Source organism: Tachysurus vachellii, chromosome 15 (assembly GCF_030014155.1).
Source record: "Tachysurus vachellii isolate PV-2020 chromosome 15, HZAU_Pvac_v1, whole genome shotgun sequence".
Classification (NCBI taxonomy): Eukaryota; Metazoa; Chordata; class Actinopteri; order Siluriformes; family Bagridae; genus Tachysurus; species Tachysurus vachellii.
The window spans coordinates 6,028,966-6,049,704 of NC_083474.1; the positions used below are offsets into that span (position 1 = coordinate 6,028,966).

The 20,739-nt window shown below is 37.4% G+C and overlaps 1 protein-coding gene across 1 annotated transcript in view; it reads left to right on the forward strand.

Annotated features, from left to right (window-relative positions):
- Nucleotides 1-6,452, forward strand: part of snx19b (sorting nexin 19b) — a 28,479-nt gene extending 22,027 nt beyond the window's left edge. The window contains exons 10-12 of the mRNA XM_060888436.1: nucleotides 924-1,108; nucleotides 1,289-1,376; nucleotides 5,021-6,452. Coding sequence (XP_060744419.1) covers nucleotides 924-1,108; nucleotides 1,289-1,376; nucleotides 5,021-5,144 — 397 coding nt within the window. The 3' untranslated portion in view covers nucleotides 5,145-6,452. The remainder of the gene's footprint in view (nucleotides 1-923; nucleotides 1,109-1,288; nucleotides 1,377-5,020) is intronic.
- The last annotated feature ends 14,287 nt before the right edge of the window (nucleotides 6,453-20,739 follow it).

The following is a 20,739-nucleotide window of genomic DNA, read 5'->3' on the forward strand; positions in this document are numbered from 1 at the left end:
CTGTGTAATTTATTTATGGCTGAATGCTACAAGCGGAAGCCTTGATCCTCTTCTTCCACCCAACTTGTTGCTCACTTCTGTGGGGTTGCTGTGAGTCCCAACCCACTCAAGGCAGCCATTTAGGATTCTGTAAATGACTTGTTGGAATGTGGCTGGGGTTCTGAATAATGCAAAAGGAAGGGTGTTAAATTGGTGTTATCCTACAAGATATTTGAGTCAAAGGGACCTGGCAGTATTCCTTTGTCAAATCCAGCATTGAAAAGAAAGGTTTGCCACATCTGGTTGTTTTAGCAAGTTTTTCAATGCAGTGTATTGGGTGCACTACAAGTTGGTACAGAACCAAACTGTCCCGACAACTTTGGGAACCTGCACCACTGGACTGGACCAGTCAATTACACCCATAATGAGGAGGACCATGAGCTTTTGCTGAGGCTCAATGTGGTGTTCTGTGAGATTAGTGCAACTGGGTAGAGAGGAAAACACATTTTTGAAATCTGCTTTTGCAGCTTGCCAAACCTCTGTGATTTGGGGCCACTTACCCACCTGATTTCATCTATATTCACAAACTGCCACTTAGCTTTACTCCCACTTCCGAAATTAGGATCCAGGAATAAACATTTGGAAACCCAGCTACCCACTGGCTGAAGTCTATGTTTAAGGCTTTACTCATACTTATAAAAAAAAGCAAACAAAGTTTTTGACAATTACTTACAGCACAGGCCTTTGCATGCACTTTGCCTGGCATTCTATGCTATATTCCCTCTCAAATGTCTGATTTTGTCATTTTACATTGCTGCATTTGTAATGTGAAAGCCATGCCAAAGTCACATTATGATGCTGACCTTTAAGCGCTATCCCCATTTTTTAATAATGGATATTTTGTTTTAATGTAAAGTTTTGGCTTTGCTGTGTGTGCTGTGTAGGTGGCTGGAGGTTGGAGTGGCTAATCTGACATGTATGCAGTACTGGGTGACTTATTTGCGGGTGCTGCAGCATGCTGTGTGGCCTGGAGGAAATCTGCCTGTTCGTCCTCGCCCTCAGCGAACCCAGCAGCAAAAAGATGACACCAAACAGCAGTCTTTGCAGTGTTTGATGAATTTGCTTCCAGGTTGAATCCCTTTCCACTTACTCTCCGTACATAAAATTGATTTGTTGATATGTACTAACTTGGTCATTAAACCTGTCTACCTTCCTTAGTGCTTTTCCTGAATGCTTTCTTATTCTCTTTTCTTCTTAATGTGTGGTACAGTATGTGTGGGGGTGACTATGCTATCCTGTATGTTTACAGATCTCGTTTCAGATATACTCGGCTCAGAGAAATACAAGCATTCCTGGCAGGTCGTTCTCGACTCTCTCCAAGATTCTACCATAAACAGGTCGGCAAAATTAATACTGCATTGTGTTATAGTGCATCATGCGCACACACAAGCACTGCATTCAGTGTCATTATGCAACTGAAAGTATATCAAAACTCTCACAAAAAAAAAACATTTATTTTAACCTAAGAGAGGCTTTACTGCCGAAGGAATTTACGTTGCTCAGTACAGACAGAAATAGCAAAATATGTCGCAACATATTGCGATTGTAATGCCTTGGAGAAATCCCTACTAAACCATACCTTCCTTTGCAGTTGCAAAAAATGACTTCTGCACCTTTAATAGCTTTCTCACTAGGAGTCAGCATGTAGAGTTAACTGTTTAACATTTGTCTAGTTAGGTACTTAAAAGCACATCTATTTACAATTTTAGATGAAAACCAAAAATATAGATTTTGAGACGTGCACTCCAGTGAAAAGGAAAGACACTGTTTAGTAATGTATTAAAAGAAACTTTTGAAGCCATGCTTTTATTTGATCTACCACCTTTGGACACTTAGTAGTAAAAATTGTTCAAATATAATATAATAGATCCGCTCAGTACTATGAAATGTTAATTTGCAAATTGGTCAAAATGTCTATAAACTATAATTCTAATAATTTGCGGTTTCCTATTTTTACCTTTTAAGATATGAATTATGATAAAGATATATTTAAACATTTTACTGGTCAGTATCAAAATAATGATTAAAATAAAAAGAACATCTATGAATACATGCATGCTGTTTGAAAATATCTCCAGGTTCTACTGTCATGCCAAATCGATCTTAATCCCTTCGCTAATTAGCTAAGCTTTCAACACAGCAATACAAGTTCTTGCAGGTTTGAATATCAGTAGCCAAGTCTGGCAAAATATTACACAACAATTAAAACTATATGTTCTTCTTTAACATGAGCCAAGATGGCTATTTAGCACACAGGTTTATTGAATAATGTATAGGTACTATATGCTTCAGTAATGCCCGGAATAAAAGTGTTACACTATAAGAACAAAAGTATGTGGACTTCTGACTAGGGATGTACCGATCCGATATTTTGGATCGGTATCGACGCCGATCCAAGCATTTTGAGTGAATCGGGTATCGGTGGTGCGTGACCGATCCAAATCCGATACCCGTGGTCATGGGTATCGCACTTTTCAGAGCACTGCCAGTGGAATCCATTCCGCGTTTTACCTACAGCATTGACCACGCTCCTGCTTCCTGAAATCCATGGGCGTCAGAACCATTATATGTGGGTGGGACAGGACACACCCACTTTTTATTTACTTCCGACGCCCATGCCCGTGGTGGTTGAATAATGTCAGTTAACTAACTATTGCTTGAACTTCTAAGAAAAATACACTTATATATTAAATGACATTAATGAAAATAAATATAATAAATTTTATAGGAAATATGTTGCACAACCGCCTGCGACAGACAGACAAGTTTAGCAGGCGCCCTTTTACCTCAGCGCGTTAAACTCGTCGCTCATTTGGGTGCAAGGTTTACTGTTTAATACATTTTGTATTGTGTTTCAGAAGTTCTAATTTAAGATTCACTTTAAAATATTGCCTTTTCTTCAGAAAATAATTTCATTTAATAATTGCAGTATATATGGTTTAGATTGTTATACCACTAACTGTTAAAAGTACTGTTTGCTACTGCATTAATACTTTTTTTTTAAGGTTTCTTCTGTTTTCATTTTTCAGACAGTAATATGGGCATTTTTGTATTTCTTTGCCAGAAACAAATAAATCTTAATAACTAAATGAGTTGTATACATTCTTTAGTTTTAAAGGTAGAAAAGAACACAGATATCGGATCGGTATCGGCCGATACTGGCAAACTCTGGTATCGGAATCGGATCAGAAGAGAAAAAGTGGTATCGGTACATCCCTACTCCTGCCCATCATGATCATGAACTATATGAGTTTGTTGGACAGATATAACACCCTTGATTCTTCTGGGAAAGATTTCTGCAAGTGTTGGAGTGTGTCTGTGGGAATTTACCCATGTATTCAAAAGCATCTGTAAGGTCATGCACTGAGGTTGGACGAGAAGGCCTGGCTTCCAGCTGACTTTCCGATTCATCCACAGGTTGTCAGTTGTGGTTTAGGTCAGGCTAGTCTGATCTGTGCAGGCTACTTGAGTTCCACCACACCAAACTTGTCAAACCATGTTTTTATGGACCTCACTTTGTGTTGTCATATTTAGAAAGAAAAGTGCCTTCTCCAAACAGTTGCTACAAAGTTAGAAGGATACAGTTGTCTAAAATGTCTTCGTACGCTGTGTCAATAACATTAACCTTCACTGGAATGAATGGGCCTGGATCAAACCCTAAAAAAAAAGCCAGACTATTCTCCATTCTGCATCAAACATTTCTTTTGGCATTATACATAGGTAGTATTCACCTGGCATCCATCAAACTCAGATTTGCCAGATAGTGAAGTGTGATTCATCACTTCAGAGAACATGTTTCCACTGCTCCACAGACCAGTGGCGGTGTGCTTTACATCACTCCAGCTAACGCTTGGCATTGCGCATAGTGATCTTAGGATTGTGTGCAGCTGTTCGGCCTTGGAAACATATTTCCTGAAGGTCCCAGTGTGCAGTTCTTGTGCTGATGTTGCTTCCAGAGGCTGTTGGAAGCAACAATAACAGCACAAGAATGAGTGAGTGATGCAACAGAGGATATGCGATTTTACACGCTATGTGCTTCAGCATTTGACATGCCCAATTTTGTGAGTTTGCTAAGCCTACTGCTTTGTCGCTGAGTCACCGTTGCTCCTAGACATTTCCATTTCACAATAATTTATATTAAAACCTCTTGCAGTTAGATCTAGCAGAGCAGAAATGTCAAAAACTGACTTGTGACATCCTATGCTAGAGCCTTTTTAATGTTACTGAGCTTTTCAGTAATCTTCAGACAGTCTTTGTGGATGGAGATTGCATAGCTGTATACTTGACTTTATACACCTGTTAACTGTGTGTGTGTGTGTGTGTGTGTGTGTGTGTGTGTGTGTGTGTGTGTGTGTGTGTGTGTGTGTGTGTGTGATCACCATATATTTTTGATCAGAGATGTCCATATACTTTTGACCATATAATGTATATAGTGATTTGAGAACACTTTCCAACTCCTTTTTGCACAGACTTACTGAAAAGTTTTTTTTTTTTTTTTAGTTTACAAATTTAAAACAAAATTAGCCCAATTGGAGACACATTCTCCTTGAATTGAAAGGAATTTTCTTTTTAGCATTTTAAATGCTCAAACTATCAGGAGGTCCATCTACTTTCTTACATATTTGATTATTGTGCTATCAACAGAAACCAAAATAAAATGAAAACATATGAACTCTTTAATAACTGTCATATAGAACATATACTCCTAGCACCTGCGTGTCATTTGTTCTGTATTCTTGCATGCCTCATGCTTTGTAATGGTGCAGGAGAGGAAATAATGTGCAAGAACAACTAGATAAATCTCTGAATAACACATAAATATTCATTCATTCATTCATTTTCTACCGCTTATCCCGAACTACCTCGGGTCACGGAGGACAATATTATTGAGCTTAAATGTATGATATATATCGATTGTACGGTAAACGTCTTGTCACAAGTACACAGATGTGCGTCTGACACCATGCGTCATTGTCCACAGGCACCTGGTTTACTGTGTGTGGGATGTGCTATTGGAGTTCCTAATCCCAGAGCTGTCTGATGACGACTTTCAAAAGATGCTGCTCCAGAGCCTTTCAAAAAACGCAGAGAAACTACCATCATAGGAACTCTATGAAACCTGACGCACATGTGTTTCAACAGCCACCTACTAAGAATGAGCCTGGTCATTCATGGAAGTGAGTGAGGCAAAATGGAATATATGCAGGGCTTTGGTCTGACTCTAATTTAGCCCTTACGTGTCTGGGTCTCGCACACAATATGTGCATCTGGCCTAGCTTTGATTACTGGCCACCTGTTTTGCATTTTAGCCGGCCTTGACTGATCTCCAAAACACCCCTGGACCAGATCTGAATTAGTGGAGAGCTCTCTTCTCAAGCTCTTATCCACCTTCTTCCGGTTCAATCTTGGGGCAAACCTTTTACAGATGGACTCGTATTAAACTTCAGAACATCGGGACAGATTAAACTTAACTCGGACCTCCTTTAGAGTCTATGTTTTAAAGTCAATTTAAGTTTATTTGTTGCTTTTTTTCTCTTGCTCCTTGCCATGGGCACTGCACTGTGACACATTTGTCTCTCATTTGCTTAAGATTCCAACCTCCAACTTCCTGTTGAATCTTCGTCCACTTTATTTAGGTTGTAGGGTTTTTCCATGTGAGCTGGCACGGGTTTTAGTGTCGTGTTGAAACTGTACATGCTTCAGGAGAGCTTTTACAATTTAGTCTTGTCTGTTCACAGAGTGGGACTTGGGAACTTACTACCTGTTTTATGTTTGGCCTTAAAGAAAGGGTTATTTAGAATATAACTCAGAATAATGTAGAATGGCGAGGGGTTTTCTTTCCATTCCAAATTCTTATTCTAAATATTGTTGGATGTTTTAAGTTTCCACATGTTGGAACTAATGTACTTACTAAATGAAGTATTTTCCTAACTCTTGTGCACTTTGATAAAATCACAAAGAATATTAGACCGATGTCTTAAACGTAAATGAAATGTCTTTTCTGCCTTAATATGTTCGTAAACCTGTTTTTTCTGTAAAGCAGTATAAAGAGTTTGAAAGGAATGGATTAGAAGCCATGGAAAAAAGTCATTAATTAATGGTCAACAAGTGTAACTTTCCAAAGTGGTATAATGTTTCATGAAATGATTTCATTTATCATGTCGTCTTCTGCATTACGTCCCCCTTCCCCTTCCTGCCCCGGTATAGTGATCCATGTGATTCTTGTGAATTGTTTACTATCATGATCCAGGAAAACAATGCTACCTACTCTTATGTGAAATGTATCGTGTATGCTTTAATTATTGCACTGCTTCTAATTGTATCAGTGGAGAAATGATGTTGTAAGCTGTAATAATAATAAACATGCAAGAAAAACTGATATGAAATCTATTTATGCATAAATATCTTCTGCATATCTTCTAAATGTAAATGATCCATGTCAAGTAACACTGTGGATATAATTATAGATACTTGTGGAAGCCTTATAAACATGTGTACATGTTTTTTTTTTAATGTACGTTTTAGATGATGGTGAATGAGAAGTTTTATGAATGATTTTCTCAGGATGCAACACAACTGACCGCAATTTGACCGTAAGCATTTTAATGTGCATCACACACACAATCTGCATTATTGTCAGGTTTCGTGGAAATCTAATTTGTGTCTACTTCACACCACCCTGGAGCACTGATTTATGCCTGATGTGGGTCCTCTTGGGGCGGAGGAACAGGACCTGAACCTATAGAACTAATTTTTAGGTCATAATATCAATTGATTAGAATCAGGATAAAAAAAACAACAACAGATTTTTCTGAGCAATTTAACATTATTTGTTGAACATTTGTATGGCCATAGCACTGCTGTAATGTGACACAACAGGACCAAATATGCAGAAAACGATGTGTAAAGTCCTATAACTAATATTACCATGGTTATTCATCAGTAATATACACAGCTTATTCAGCAGAAAGCTTTTATCATATCATTTGAACAATTATTTTGATAATTAATTTAATAAGTGGCTTAAGGGGCTTTAATAAGTGTTCCTATTCACAAACTCTATTTCTTTTCTGTTAGTCTAGAATTTAGACAGTACTGAATAATTCATAGTCGTTACTGAATAACATGCTTGAGTCATCATTCATTCATTCATTCATTCATTCATCTTCTACCGCTTATTCGAACTACCCCGGGTCACGGGGAGCCTGTGCCTATCTCAGGCATCATCGGGCATCAAGGCAGGATACACCCTGGATGGAGTGCCAACCCATTGCAGGGCACACACACACACACACACACACACACTCATTCACTCACGCACTCACACACTACGGACAATTTTCCAGAGATGCCAATCAACATACCATGCATGTCTTTGGACCGGGGGAGGAAACCGGAGTCATGCTTGAGTCAGTTCAATTTAATTTGTATAGCACTATTTACAATGAACATTTTTGCAAAGCAGCTTTACAGAAATATAAAAATTTCTGTTTAAATATGTGACATATTTATCCCTTATGAGCAATAATATAATATCTCCAGAATAATCAGGTACTTATGTAAGTTTTTTTTTTTTTTTTAATCAATTGATGCTTGAACCCAAATACTAATTTGTAAATATAGACTAAATATCTGCTCATCTGTTTATCCAACAGTTTATCTATTTTTTAATGGTTTAATGCATATTAGGGTGATGTTTTAAGATGCTGGAACTGTGTATAACAAACAGAGATTTAAGACAATGCCATGGTGAAGATATCTGTCTCAAAGATATCTCAATATACTTTTACGAATTTTGCGTCATTTGTTTGCATATTCACATTTACTAATGCTAACATTAACACTGAATATTGGTGTTTTATTGTCATAGTTATAAACAGAAACTTTACATTACTACTTTAAATATCCTCTTGCCATGGAATGGAAATTAACACGTAGCCCCATAACAATTAACGATTGATTATCGTTATCAGTGAAAGCTTGAAGCAAGCTGCTTTGATTGAGGCCATATATAACATTTCAAACGATCAGTGATCTTCCTAACACACCCATACTGAATGAATAAAGCATTGGAGACATGTTCGCATGCAAATGGGTTCAAGAACAAAAGCACAAAGCTTTCTGTATCAGGTTTTATAACCAACATTCTGATGAAATGGAAATGCTTTTACTCTTTCTAGTTCTGCATCTTAGTGAGCTGCCATGAAGCAATGTTGAATTTTTTTATTTATTTATTTTTTTAAGAGTATCTATTTACAGCTAGCTAGCTATCTATAAGGATTAAAAGTGACCGCGTATGCAATGTCTATGTACTGTATAAGACTAGGCCTGGAGTCTGATCCACAGTATTAGTACTCGCACACACAATTTCCGGTGAAAGGGCCACACATGAGCATCTGCACATTTACAGACTGTCCATCAGGAGTTGCTGAGGTAACCCATTGAGACTTAAGGTAAGTTGGAGCCCCTATGGAGCTAAAACTCGTTCTCTACTATCAGGAGCTCACATATTTGGAGCATGTGTCCTGGTTACTCAGGTAAAAGCCCTCCTTTCTCTCCACAGGCTGTTAAAATCACCGTGAGACTGAAGGCTTTTTTTTGGCGGTAGTGGTGTGTGAGATTTTATAGTTTGTAGCTCGTTGATGCTTCTAAGGAACATCTCCAGAAAACTGATCAGTAGCAGAGTTTTGCCTTTGGTCATATATTTATTCTTTTCCTTCCTTTCATATGCATGTGCTAACAACTAATATCCATTACATCATAATTCAATAATCAGGTTTAAGTTTTGGTTCCAATTTGGATTCAGATTAACCCAAAAGGCTTAAATGTTGCATGTGGTATTGGATTATATGTTCATGGTTATTATCAGCTGAGAAAAATTATATTCATAAATAGTTCATCATCTGCTTTTTCTTATCTACAAAATTTTTTATCTGTTTGTATTATTGCTAATTGATCTCACAAGGATGAAGTTTTCAAATTGTTTCCCTTTTCTTTTATCATCCCACCATTCAGAAGATTAGCGTGGCCTTTCGTGGCACACACAACATGTTCTTAATGATGTTATCTAGATACCAAAGGGAACAACTTTGGCACTAAGTAGAGGTTTTGCTGTTTTACTTTCACTGTTGTCTGTCTTGTGTAATAGGATCATGGGGGACATTGACACTCCAGTGGTGGTCACTCTTTTTTTATTTTTTAAACATCCCATACTGACCAGGATGAAGTGCTTACCAGAGGTGTGGGTAAGTCACACATGTGCAAGTTAAAAGTAAGTCTCAAGTCATGAATGTCAAGTCAAAGTCAAGTCGAGTCTCAAATTTGTGACTTAAGTCTGACTCAAGTCAAGTCGAGTCCCCCATCTCTGAATCATTTAACTCAAGTCCGAGTCAAGACTCAAGTCATGAATGTCAAGTAAAAGTCGTGTCTTTTTTAATATCTGTCAAGCAAATCTCAAGTCTCAAATTTGCGACTTAAGACTGACTCGAATCAAGTCATATGACTCGAGTCCCCCATCTCTGGTGCTTACTGAAGATGAATGAGTATACGTAAAAAAGGTTACTCGCCAGAAAGCTGGCTGCAGGCTTCCATTTATTATATTATTTATTTCTTTTGAAGACTTACTTTTTTGTGTCTCTATGATTTATTCTCAGATCTAAGCTACTAATTTTAACAGAAATACACAAAGCGTGTGAAAAACGGGTCAGAAATTCAGTTGACCTTCATGACGATGATATATAACTGATATTTTATCATTAAGTTTTATCTTCTGATTTAGAACTAATTGAAAATCTAAGGGGGTCACGGTGGCTTAGTGGTTAGCACGTTCGCCTCACACCTCCAGGGTTGGGGGTCCGATTCCCGCCTCCGCCTTGTGTGTGTGGAGTTTGCATGTTCTCCCCGTGCCTTGGGGGTTTCCTCCGTGTACTCCGGTTTCCTCCCCCGGTCCAAAGACATTCATGGTAGGTTGATTGGCATCTCTGGAAAATTGTCCGTAGTGTGTGATTGCGTGAGTGAATAAGAGTGTGTGTGTGTGTGTGCCCTGTGATGGGTTGGCACTCCGTCCAGGGTGTATCCTGCCTTGATGCCCGATGACGCCTGAGATAGGCACAGGCTCCCCGTGACCCGAGGTAGTTCGGATAAGCGGTAGAAAATCTAAGAGAGCTGGACTGTTCCTGCTTGCTCACAGACCATCAAAAAAGTTTAGGGCTCATGTACTTCTGTGATCTAAAGGGGGAGCCCTGGTCACAGTTTTGAATTTGCAAGGAATTTGTAGTGTGTGTGTGAGTGTGTGTGTGAGTGTGTGTGAGTGTGAGTGTGTGTGTGTGTGTGTGGTCCTGGTCCTGGTCCTGGTCTGCAGAGTTACTTATTCTGTCTTAATCTTCATTAAAATCTGTTAGCGAATGTCATAAAACAGGTTTCACAGCACTGATTTTAATGAGAAATGATTACTCCTAACCCTAAGATTGTGGGTTCAAGTCTCGAGTTGCCCTTGAGCAAGGCACCAAATGTTCCCCGGGCGCTGTCTCCGGGTGTGTGTTCATGGTGTGTGTGTTCACTGCTGTGTGTGCACTTTGGTATGGGTCATGGGTATGGGTATGGGTCACCATACTTAGCTGTATGTCACTGTCACTTTTTTTAAAAATGTCCATTCAGTAACTACTAGTAATGAATGAAATTCTAAATTGACTGCATAAATACCTCTGATTTGTGGCTTGCTATTGGCTGCTGTTGATATCTCTTGTATACAAAATTAATAGTAAAAAAAAATTGTAAATAAAATTTGTCCTTCTGCTTACATGTTATGCTAAATGAACATATATGATGAGAGTGTGAAGACTTCAACGCTTGTCTTATTCCTTCTATCTTTCACACCTACACACAGTGTAAACAGGCTGGGACACGCTTGTGTCTGTGACTGCTCTGAGTAGGTGTGTTCCTCAGGCTGTCAGTAGTGAGCTCATGAGTTGTGTGTATGTGAGTAATCACGTTCAATCCACTCACCATTATTCAACATTTAGTCTATGTTCTGTCACGCTTGCTGTAACTGTAGCTTATCTTACTCAAACCCCACATGGAGGAAGTGGTAGCTTAGTGGTTAAGGTGTTGGTCTACCAATTGGAAGGTTGTGAGTTTAAATCCCAGGTCCACTGAATTCAAGTTCAATTTATTTGTGTAGCACTTTTAACAATTCACATTGTCCTAAAGCAGCTTTACAGAAGTGTAGAAACAGAAGAGGAAAAAAAATTATATATATATATATATATATATATAAATAATAATAAGAAGAAAAAGAAATAAATGAATACATCCATTTAAAGTGTAAAATTAATTTAAAAATATTCATTTAAAATTTAGAACCCTATACAGTATATCTATCCCTATCCCATGAGGAAGAAAGATATGAGGAAGAAACCTTGAGAGGAACCAGGCTCAGAAGGGAACCCATCCTCATTTGGGTGACTAAGCCAACAGCACTGGGCATTTGTCACATGCCATAAATGTAAATCAACATTTGCAGACAACAACTTATGGAGCGTGTTATACAAAATTAGCTAGCTTGTATGATGTGGCCCATCACAAAGCATTATTAACTTATTAACTGATTTACCAATGTAAAGTTGATTCTGTTCCTATAACAGCACACACCAATCAGATTCTATTTCAATTTGCAAACACTCACTCACTCTCACTCCTTTTCTACCGCTTATCCGAACTACCTCGGGTCACGGGGAGCCTGTGCCTATCTCAGGCGTCATCGGGCATCAAGACAGGATACACCCTGGACGGAGTGCCAACCCATTGCAGGGCACACAGACACTCTCATTCACTCACACAATCACACACTACGGACAATTTTCCAGAGATGCCAATCAACCTACCATGCATGTCTTTGGACCGGGGGAGGAAACCGGAGTACCCGGAGGAAACCCCCGAGGCACGGGGAGAACATGCAAACTCCACACACAAAAGGCGGAGGCGGGAATCGAACCCCCAACCCTAGAGGTGTGAGGCGAACGTGCTAACCACTAAGCCACCGTGCCCCCCAATTTGCAAACAATAATAATTTTTATCTGTTTATTTATTTTCATACTTTCTATTAATTTCAAGTTATTTTTAATGCTGAGGATCATCATCGAATGCTTGAACACTTTCCTGCACATGGAAATGCTTCGAATGCTTGAACACTTTCCTGCACATGTTGTAGCCAGGACTATGTCAAGCTGGATAAAATTTCTGACCTCCGACTACGTCATACCATGCCCCCTCAACTTCAAATTCCTAATGGGGAAAGACACAAAGGTCTCTTGAGCCTTGAGTACTGCATCTGACCTCAAATCCTCATGGCTGCTCACACTGTCGACTGTAAACAAAGCCACAGGATGTGTAGTCTCTTGTAATAACCCTGCTTACTGATGTAAAATACTGACTTAGACTTATTTCCCTTGGTGAATTATACTGAGTACAGTATGTGAACAATTTTCAAATAAAATATAGAACATGGATTTATTCCACTGTTGCAAGAGTTAAAGGTTTTTACTTCAAAACAGTGTTAGAACCAGGTCTGTAATTTGTGCGCATAATGTTACTGGCTTAGTTTTGTTGACTGTCTCTACTGTATTCTTCTGCAGGACATCTGATCGGTCATGACGCAGGTATTGACAGGAGCATCTGCAAGAGTGCAGAGTTTCTCAGGAATCTGGTATGTGTTTATTAAATTCCTGATTAATAACCCACTCTGAGCTGCAGCTGTTGTCTTTCTTTCTTCTCACAGGCTTTGTCCTTTTCCAATTCTCACACACACACACCGCTTTTTTCTGTCAACTCATTCTGAAAACATGTAAAGAGAAAAATATTGAGCAGGAAAATCACCAATTGAAATTATAATGCATTATAATATGAATTTATTTCTAATGAAATCATCCATATTATATGGTATCAGTTAATATTCAAATAATATTAGTGTGAGAAAATCCAAATTGGTGCATGTGTGCAATGTTAGTCATATGTTTTGTCCTAAATGATATTCTCTCAGCTGTGATATACTGGCATCCTGTCCATGTTTTTAACCTGCCTTCTGCCCTGTGTGTCTCCTGAGATGAGCGGTGTAGAGGATGGATGGATGGATGGATGGATATTACCTCAGCTGTGTTTTGATGAAGATTATCATGATGACGATGATGACGACGATGATGACGACGATGATGACGACGATGATGATGATGATGATGATAGTGGTGGCTGTGTAGAAAAGTGTCTAACAAATCTTCCTAGTAAGTTGAGAACTTTTTTTGGGATTGTGAATCCATAACATATGATTTACACCATTTTTATACTCATTAAAACTTTCAGTTTCAATTCTTCTAGAGGATACCAATCCTGTCAGGATCAAAATGTTTCATTATAAGACAAAGGCAATCAGACAGAAAATTTTGTATTGATTTACAGTGACACTTATCTAATGGGACCCATTGGTGCAAACCAAGCTAGCAAAATTCAACACTAATATCTACTGATCAGTATATTACTATAAAGAGCATCCTACATAAAAACACATAATATTTACTTACACAGTAACGCATCCACTTTGCTGGATGGGAGTTTGCCTTCGCACTTTTTTTTTACAGCGGATATAAATAACCACACAGCCCTGTTCTGTTCTGTCCAAATTAATTTGTCAAATATTTGAATATATAATAAATTACTCAAATTCAAAATGTTTTGCTTTTGTTCCTTGTTTGTTCACACTCTTGCTTCTGACCATCTAAATAATACTAGCACAAACATGGCTTTCTCTGTGTATATAGTTTATTTGTATATTTCATTAATTGCTTTGACTACATAAATAAATCCCATATTACACGATTAACAACCATTCATTTAATCTTTTTGTCTTCTCAGTGTATTATATAAATTTAGAGAGCTTTCACACAGACAGTTCAGTACTGTATGAAACAAAGACACTGACACTTATAACGCCTGATAACTTATTATTGTAAAAGCTGTCATATGGACCACGAAGTGCACTCCGTGTAGGAGGTGGTGTGAGTTTCGTTGCACTGGAACTGTGCCGTGATTTCCATGAATGTGAACTCAACTCGTACTCGGGTCTGCACTTGTTTAGATAGTAAAGTAACCTGCGTGTGTGTTTTAGCCGATGATGACATCATTAGTGTAACATGTACTATGAGTGGCAGGGGGACGCAGAAGAGCTAAGGTGTCTTACTGCACATAACAGCACAAATAAAAGTGTCATGTTGTGTTTTCCATGCATGTTAGTAATGATTTAAAATGAACACAAATTCACTGGGTTTAATAGAATCAAGTGATTCTGAAACCAGACCAAAGCTGCTGTGGAACAATCACACTAGGATTTGAATTGCAGCAAACATACCCAGTGTGAAAAACACCTGATATTTATTATGTCTTGAGGCACATGTATTTACCATATATTTAGGAAAATAATATTTAATCTTTAAGGTTAAAAAAAAAAAAATATATATATATATATATATATATATATATATATATATATATATATATATATATATATATATATATATATATATTTTTTTTTAATTTTATTTTTGTGACTGATCAGCAGATTGTGGTTTCTGCAGCAAATTAAAATTAAGAACTCTCATTGTGGTGAGAGGCAAATCTATAAAAGGTTGCTCAAATGAATAAGTAAATTAAATAAATAAATAGATCATTTACAAACCTAAAATAATCTGCAAGACTTTATTATTATTATTATTATTATTATTATTATTATTATTATTATTATTATTAACACTGATTCTTGATGCATGCACTCATTATATACCATTATATATCATGCTAAACCCACTATATTCTATTCTATTCTATTCTATTCTATTCTATTCTATTATATATAGTAAAAGTTCCAAAAATTGGTCTTCATATAATTGTCTAATGAAGAAACAGCTCAGAATTGGCTACATTTACATTTACAGCATTTGGCAGACCTCCTTATCCAGAGCGATGTTGTACAAATGTGCGTTCAAAGTCTCTATCATTGAATACATTAACTGTGGTTCACTAGGTTAGAAACGTAAGATACCATGAGTCTAAAACACTGTTCAAAGTTTTTTTAATTTATATATATATATATATATATATATATATATATATATATATATATATATATAAAGGACAACTCTTTATATATATATATATATATATATATATATATATATATATATATATATATATATATATATATATATATATATATATTTAAAGAGTTGTCCTTTTTCACAAAATGAGGTTGAGATCAAACTGACCCCAGACATGACCAGTCAAAATGTCCACAGGATGGGTTAGGGTTAGAGATGGGTTTTTCAGAGATGTCGAAGATGACAATGTCAATTTGACCCCAGACGTTGCAGGAGGGTTAATCCAAGATAATTCATGTCAAAACTCCCTGTGATGACATGAGAAAGAAGAAAGCATAAGGGGAACCAGGCTCAATAGGGAACTCATCCTGTCCTGAGTGACACCAGATGCGATGAAGTGTGATTGTTAAACATCCCACTTCTTGGTTTCAACTAATTGATGAAGGCTGTGGTTTGCAAAAAAGCTTAACAAGCATGTACAGAATCTCATTTTTGAATGTTTGTATGGATCAGATTAAGGATTTAAAATTTTTTTCCAAAGCATTATATTACAAAGATTTATAGATCTTTGTGATATAGTCATGATTAACAAGAGGAGATAATGCAACATCACTGTGATGCTACCTTACAATGATTTTAAAGATGCTGCAGGAATATCTAGCAAGTACTTCTTACTCCATGTGTGCTACAACTACAATCTCTAGCATCAATCACCTTTCTGGATAAAAGGAAGACCCTTCTCTGGGGAAATACTTTATATCTCAGCCTACCAGAATTTTGTTGTGCTTTGTTGAGAGCAAAGTAGAATGTTTTGAACAAAATTGGTTATGTAAAGAACATATTGGTGCTAAAACGAAATGAACACTGGAGAGAACACCATACCCATGGTGAAGCATGGTGGTGGCAGCATCATGCTATGGGGCTGATTCTCTTCAGCTGGGACTGGTGCTCAAGTCAGGATAAAGAGAATCATTGATATCTCCTAATCTGTTCTGGCACAAAATCTCTGTTAGGCAGCTATCGATAAAGAATTCCAGGACAACAAAGATATGGCTTCAGAAGAAGACAAGTGTTTTGGAATGGCTCAGGCTGAGGCTAAATCCTAACAAAAATGTCTGGAATGATTTGAAGAGGGCTGAGCACAGACGAGACACTCCCGGTTTGATAGATCTGGAACATTATTTTAAGGAAGAGTTAATTTTCCAAGTTTCTTATCCAAAACGAATGAGTGGTGAAATCTTAGCATGTGTATGTAGAATTGTATGTCCCCTGGAATTAAGTCTTACAACCCGAGTTTGCTGATGTGTTTGACATGTCCGTTCTCATATTCTATGCTCTGGAGTTGCAAAGCTTGGGGATGTGGTAGCTTAGGGATTAGGATATTGGATTGCTGACCAGAAGGATAGGAGTTCGATTCCCAGGTTCACCGCAGGGTGCCTAAACAAGGCCCCTAACCCTCAATTGCTCAGTTGTATAAAATGAGATTAAATGTAAGTGAAAACTGTTCTCAGCTTCTAAAAGACCACTCTGACTCACCTTACTTCATCATTACCTTTGGATTCTATGTTGTTTTTTTTTTATTTAAACCTATGATAGCTTTGCCACAGTGTTAATCTCATTTTATCCTACTATGTAAACATCATGCCTTATTCTCATACATTATTGTTCTTTGTTTTTTATTTTAATGAGTGTTCTTGGGTAAATAATTGCCCAGCACAATTAATGGTCCTTTTTTAATCAAATGATTATAGAAATACCAGTAAAAGGCATCTTCTTTTGGGAACAACTTCTTTTTTTTTTTTGCAATAACAGCTCAGAATGACGTGTTACTGTTGTCAGCTGCACCTGCTGGGACTTTTCTGCTCTTTGGTGGGAAAATGCTTTTATATTTTGTCAAGGTCTTTGAGAAATAGATGGGTTATAGTGAGCTTTCATTACGTGAGGATCATTTAACTAAAGGAGCCCCAAGCTTGCTATATACATTACATTGTTTTCATATTGCTGCATATGTTGAAAGCACTGGAACTCGTTAAAGGTGTTGCTTAGATTAGACTGAAATGAAAATACTTTGCCTCAGAATTGTAAACTTTTATTGTGGATATTTTTTGGTGCATTTACTTTTAAATTTAACTTCTAAATCATCCACAAAATCTGTTCTAACGTCATATGGTCAGTAATGTTAACTTGAAAATAATACCGCCCTCTGACTTATAGGTTTGGGTGTTACAGTGACTCAGAGGTGCTTTCCTTCCCTCAAGTCTTCTTAAGTTTCAGGCTCACAGATTGGATTATGCAATGTTCTGTTAGAAATCCGCTCAGAGAGCTTTGCCTCTGACCTCATCTATGCAAAAATGCACCAAAGGAAAACGTGACTGAATAATGTGCATCATTAATAAAAAGTTAGGAACGCTCTGGGAAAGAAGCCTCGTTGCCTCACTCAGCAGGAAGCCGCACATGAGAATGTCATTCTGTGTTAGCTTAACCTGGAACCTTGTCAGAGAAGTTTACATTTTCTAAGTGATATTTCTTGTAATATTAAACAAATCAATCATAGCTTGTAATTAATTAAATTTTCTTTTTTTTTTTCTTTTCTTTTTTTCAATTACATCAGGGTTATCTGATTTTGGCAGCAGACTTGAACACGGTTAAATTGAGACTTTTTTCTTTTGACAGGTAAGTAAACATGACTACAGACAAAAAGTGGCAAATTAACAGTGAGATGAAGTGATTTCAAAAGTTGGAAACTAGAATAATTTCTCACTGAGAGCAAATGTGTGTTTTTTGTAACTGGAATAGGAATTTAATATAATAAGAGATTTGTTTTATAATCATGGCTACTGAAAAAAAGTCAGTGTAAATCAGCATAAACCTGGCACAGAACATTCCTAAAGCATTAGCCAAGTGTCAATACTTAAACCACTAAGCATTGAAAGCCTTTTGTGAATTCATGAAAGTGTCCTTAACTAAATTGGCCGATGTCATTTGTCCTGAATGAATAGAAGCAGAGATTTATGAATATCATCTTGTGTCACCACAGCTGTTAGGTTATATCAGGTTATACCCTACTGCAGTCATCCCACCGATATTAAATTCACTATATTGAAGCATATAATATAGAAATTTGGGTGACTGACCATTGGATATTATGATGTGGTGTAATCTGGTGTCCTTTCTAAAAAGTTTGGACAAGCCTTCCTCACACGAAGGGAAAATATGCAACTAACGTGCGCTACCCCGTCTGACGTCAGCTTAGTTGAGATTAAGGCAGACTTTTGGACATGTTATCAAGGGGCCCTGGGTCTTGAAGAGGAAGCTTGCGCAGCTGCTCCTTTTACCATCACCAGCTCGCTGCACCTGTGATCTGATGGACATGCTGGACTCCTAGACCCCAGCTCACACTGGATGTGCACTGACAGAACTGACTTCACCCATTAATGACATCATGGGAGAGACCAGAGCTGGCTGGGTGTAGATGGGTGTCTGGTTTGCACAGCTGCTGCAACACACAGGAGCTGCCGCACACAAAGTAGCTGATTGTCAAAAACATACTTGAGCCAGACATGTTTTGCTTGGTGTGTGAAACTAGTAGATTTGTAGTCACTTCAAATATAAAGTAACCATTATGAACATTTTCAGAGAGAAAGGGCAAGCTATAAATGTTTGGCATCCCTATAGGTGTGGTTTAAATGTATTTGAATGTGCAGGTCTTCGATAAAATGTGTCTGTCTGTCTGTCTGTCTGTCTGTCTGTCTGTCTGTCTGTCTGTCTGTCTGTCTCTATCTATCTATCTATCTATCTATCTATCTATCTATCTATCTATCTATCTATCTATCTATCTATCTATCTATCTATCTATTTTCAGTATGTAGTATGGATAAAGGTATAATAACACCTGGCAGTGACATGGGAAAGTTTCAAACTTGGTTGATGACATTACTGAAGATTTGGATTCTTGTGATCAGGACATGACGATCCAAACAAAGAACAAACCCAATAACTGCAAAGTCAAAAGTAATGCAAGAAAAACTTAGTTTTCTTCAGTAGTGCAATCGCAGATAGTCATTCCAATGTATTTGCAATCCAAGTACAATCCATTTACATGGATAAGTGTGTGATGTATGGGGTCATTGTCTTGTGAAAAGACCCATCTGTGGCCAAGCTGTAACCAACTGGAATAGCCAGCCATGAAGTACTGTATAAAGTATAAAGTATCATGATAATTCATGATTTCAAAATATGATCCTCAAAAAATCCTGTAGTCATTAGGTGTTCCAAAGCATCAGCGTTGACCGTGAGTATAAGTCTTTTTTCCTTTTGTCTTCTTTGCTCAACATGGCAAATTCAATTACAGTGATGGTTAAGTTTGATCACTGTAGTCTGTATGATTTCACACAACATTTGCTCAAATGGCTTGGCAAGAAGCGAAGGGTTTTGTTGTGGTACATTCTTGGTTTCATGGGTTATAGGGAATTACATTAAGACCACATGGGAACATGGGGTACATATTAAACAGATCGAACCCTTGCACTCAGACAGCTGCAGTAGTGGTCACTAGCCTAATTCATAACAGATAATAAAATGAACTACTTACTGTACATAACACTAGCCAGATAGCTAAAGTATAGGTTCTTTAGTATGTTGTCATTTCAGAGAGCACTGCTCTGCACTGAATGGCAGGGTGATGGTAGGATAACAAACCATTTGCAATAATGTATTACTTAGCTATCGTTATCTTTTGTTAAATAATTTTATACCTGGACAATGGTCCAAATTCTCCTATCATTCAGTTATTTCAATTTCACGCTAAATAAAAAAGAAAAACCCATGTATCATGGTCAAAATGAAAAAGCTCTATCGCACAAAAATCTGTATCTCTCTCTCTCTCTCTCTCTCTCTTTTGTTTTTACTGCTTTTTTTGAATAACGTTGAGACATGATGACATCTGGGATATTTAATCTGGTGTATATATTCCAAGTGCTGGCTGTGAACAATTATTACATGGTTGCCAAAGTGACTCACAGCAGAATTAGTTAAATAGCATTCACATGACTGATGCATTCTTCCATGGAAAGAGATGCTGTTAGGGTACGCATAAGTGATTAGCTGGATTAACTCATAATGCACCGCATTAACAAATAAGTGGTGTGAAAAAGAAACATTTCAAAAGCCATTTAGCCTCAACAGATAATCAAAATTAGCAATGGAACTACTAACAGACTTCCCTAAACCTGGGCTGGATTGAATGTGCTGTGTAAATCTGCCTTGGTGAACATCTGAGTATGTTTGTATATTCTTGAGCATCTGTAAATTGATAGATAAACAGTATGATTTAAATATTATGAAGTTGGCCTAAGACTTTATTTTAGTGTTCTGACCAGGCAAGGGTCATGTATAGTCATTTAGGTGCTGACTAAAATAGATGACTACAATATCATTCTTTCATCAAATGTTTCAGCTTTTCTTTTTGTTAATTCTCACTCACTCTCTCACTCACTCATTTTCTACCGATTATCCGAACTACCTCGGGTCACAGGGAGCCTGTGCCTATCTCAGGCGTCAT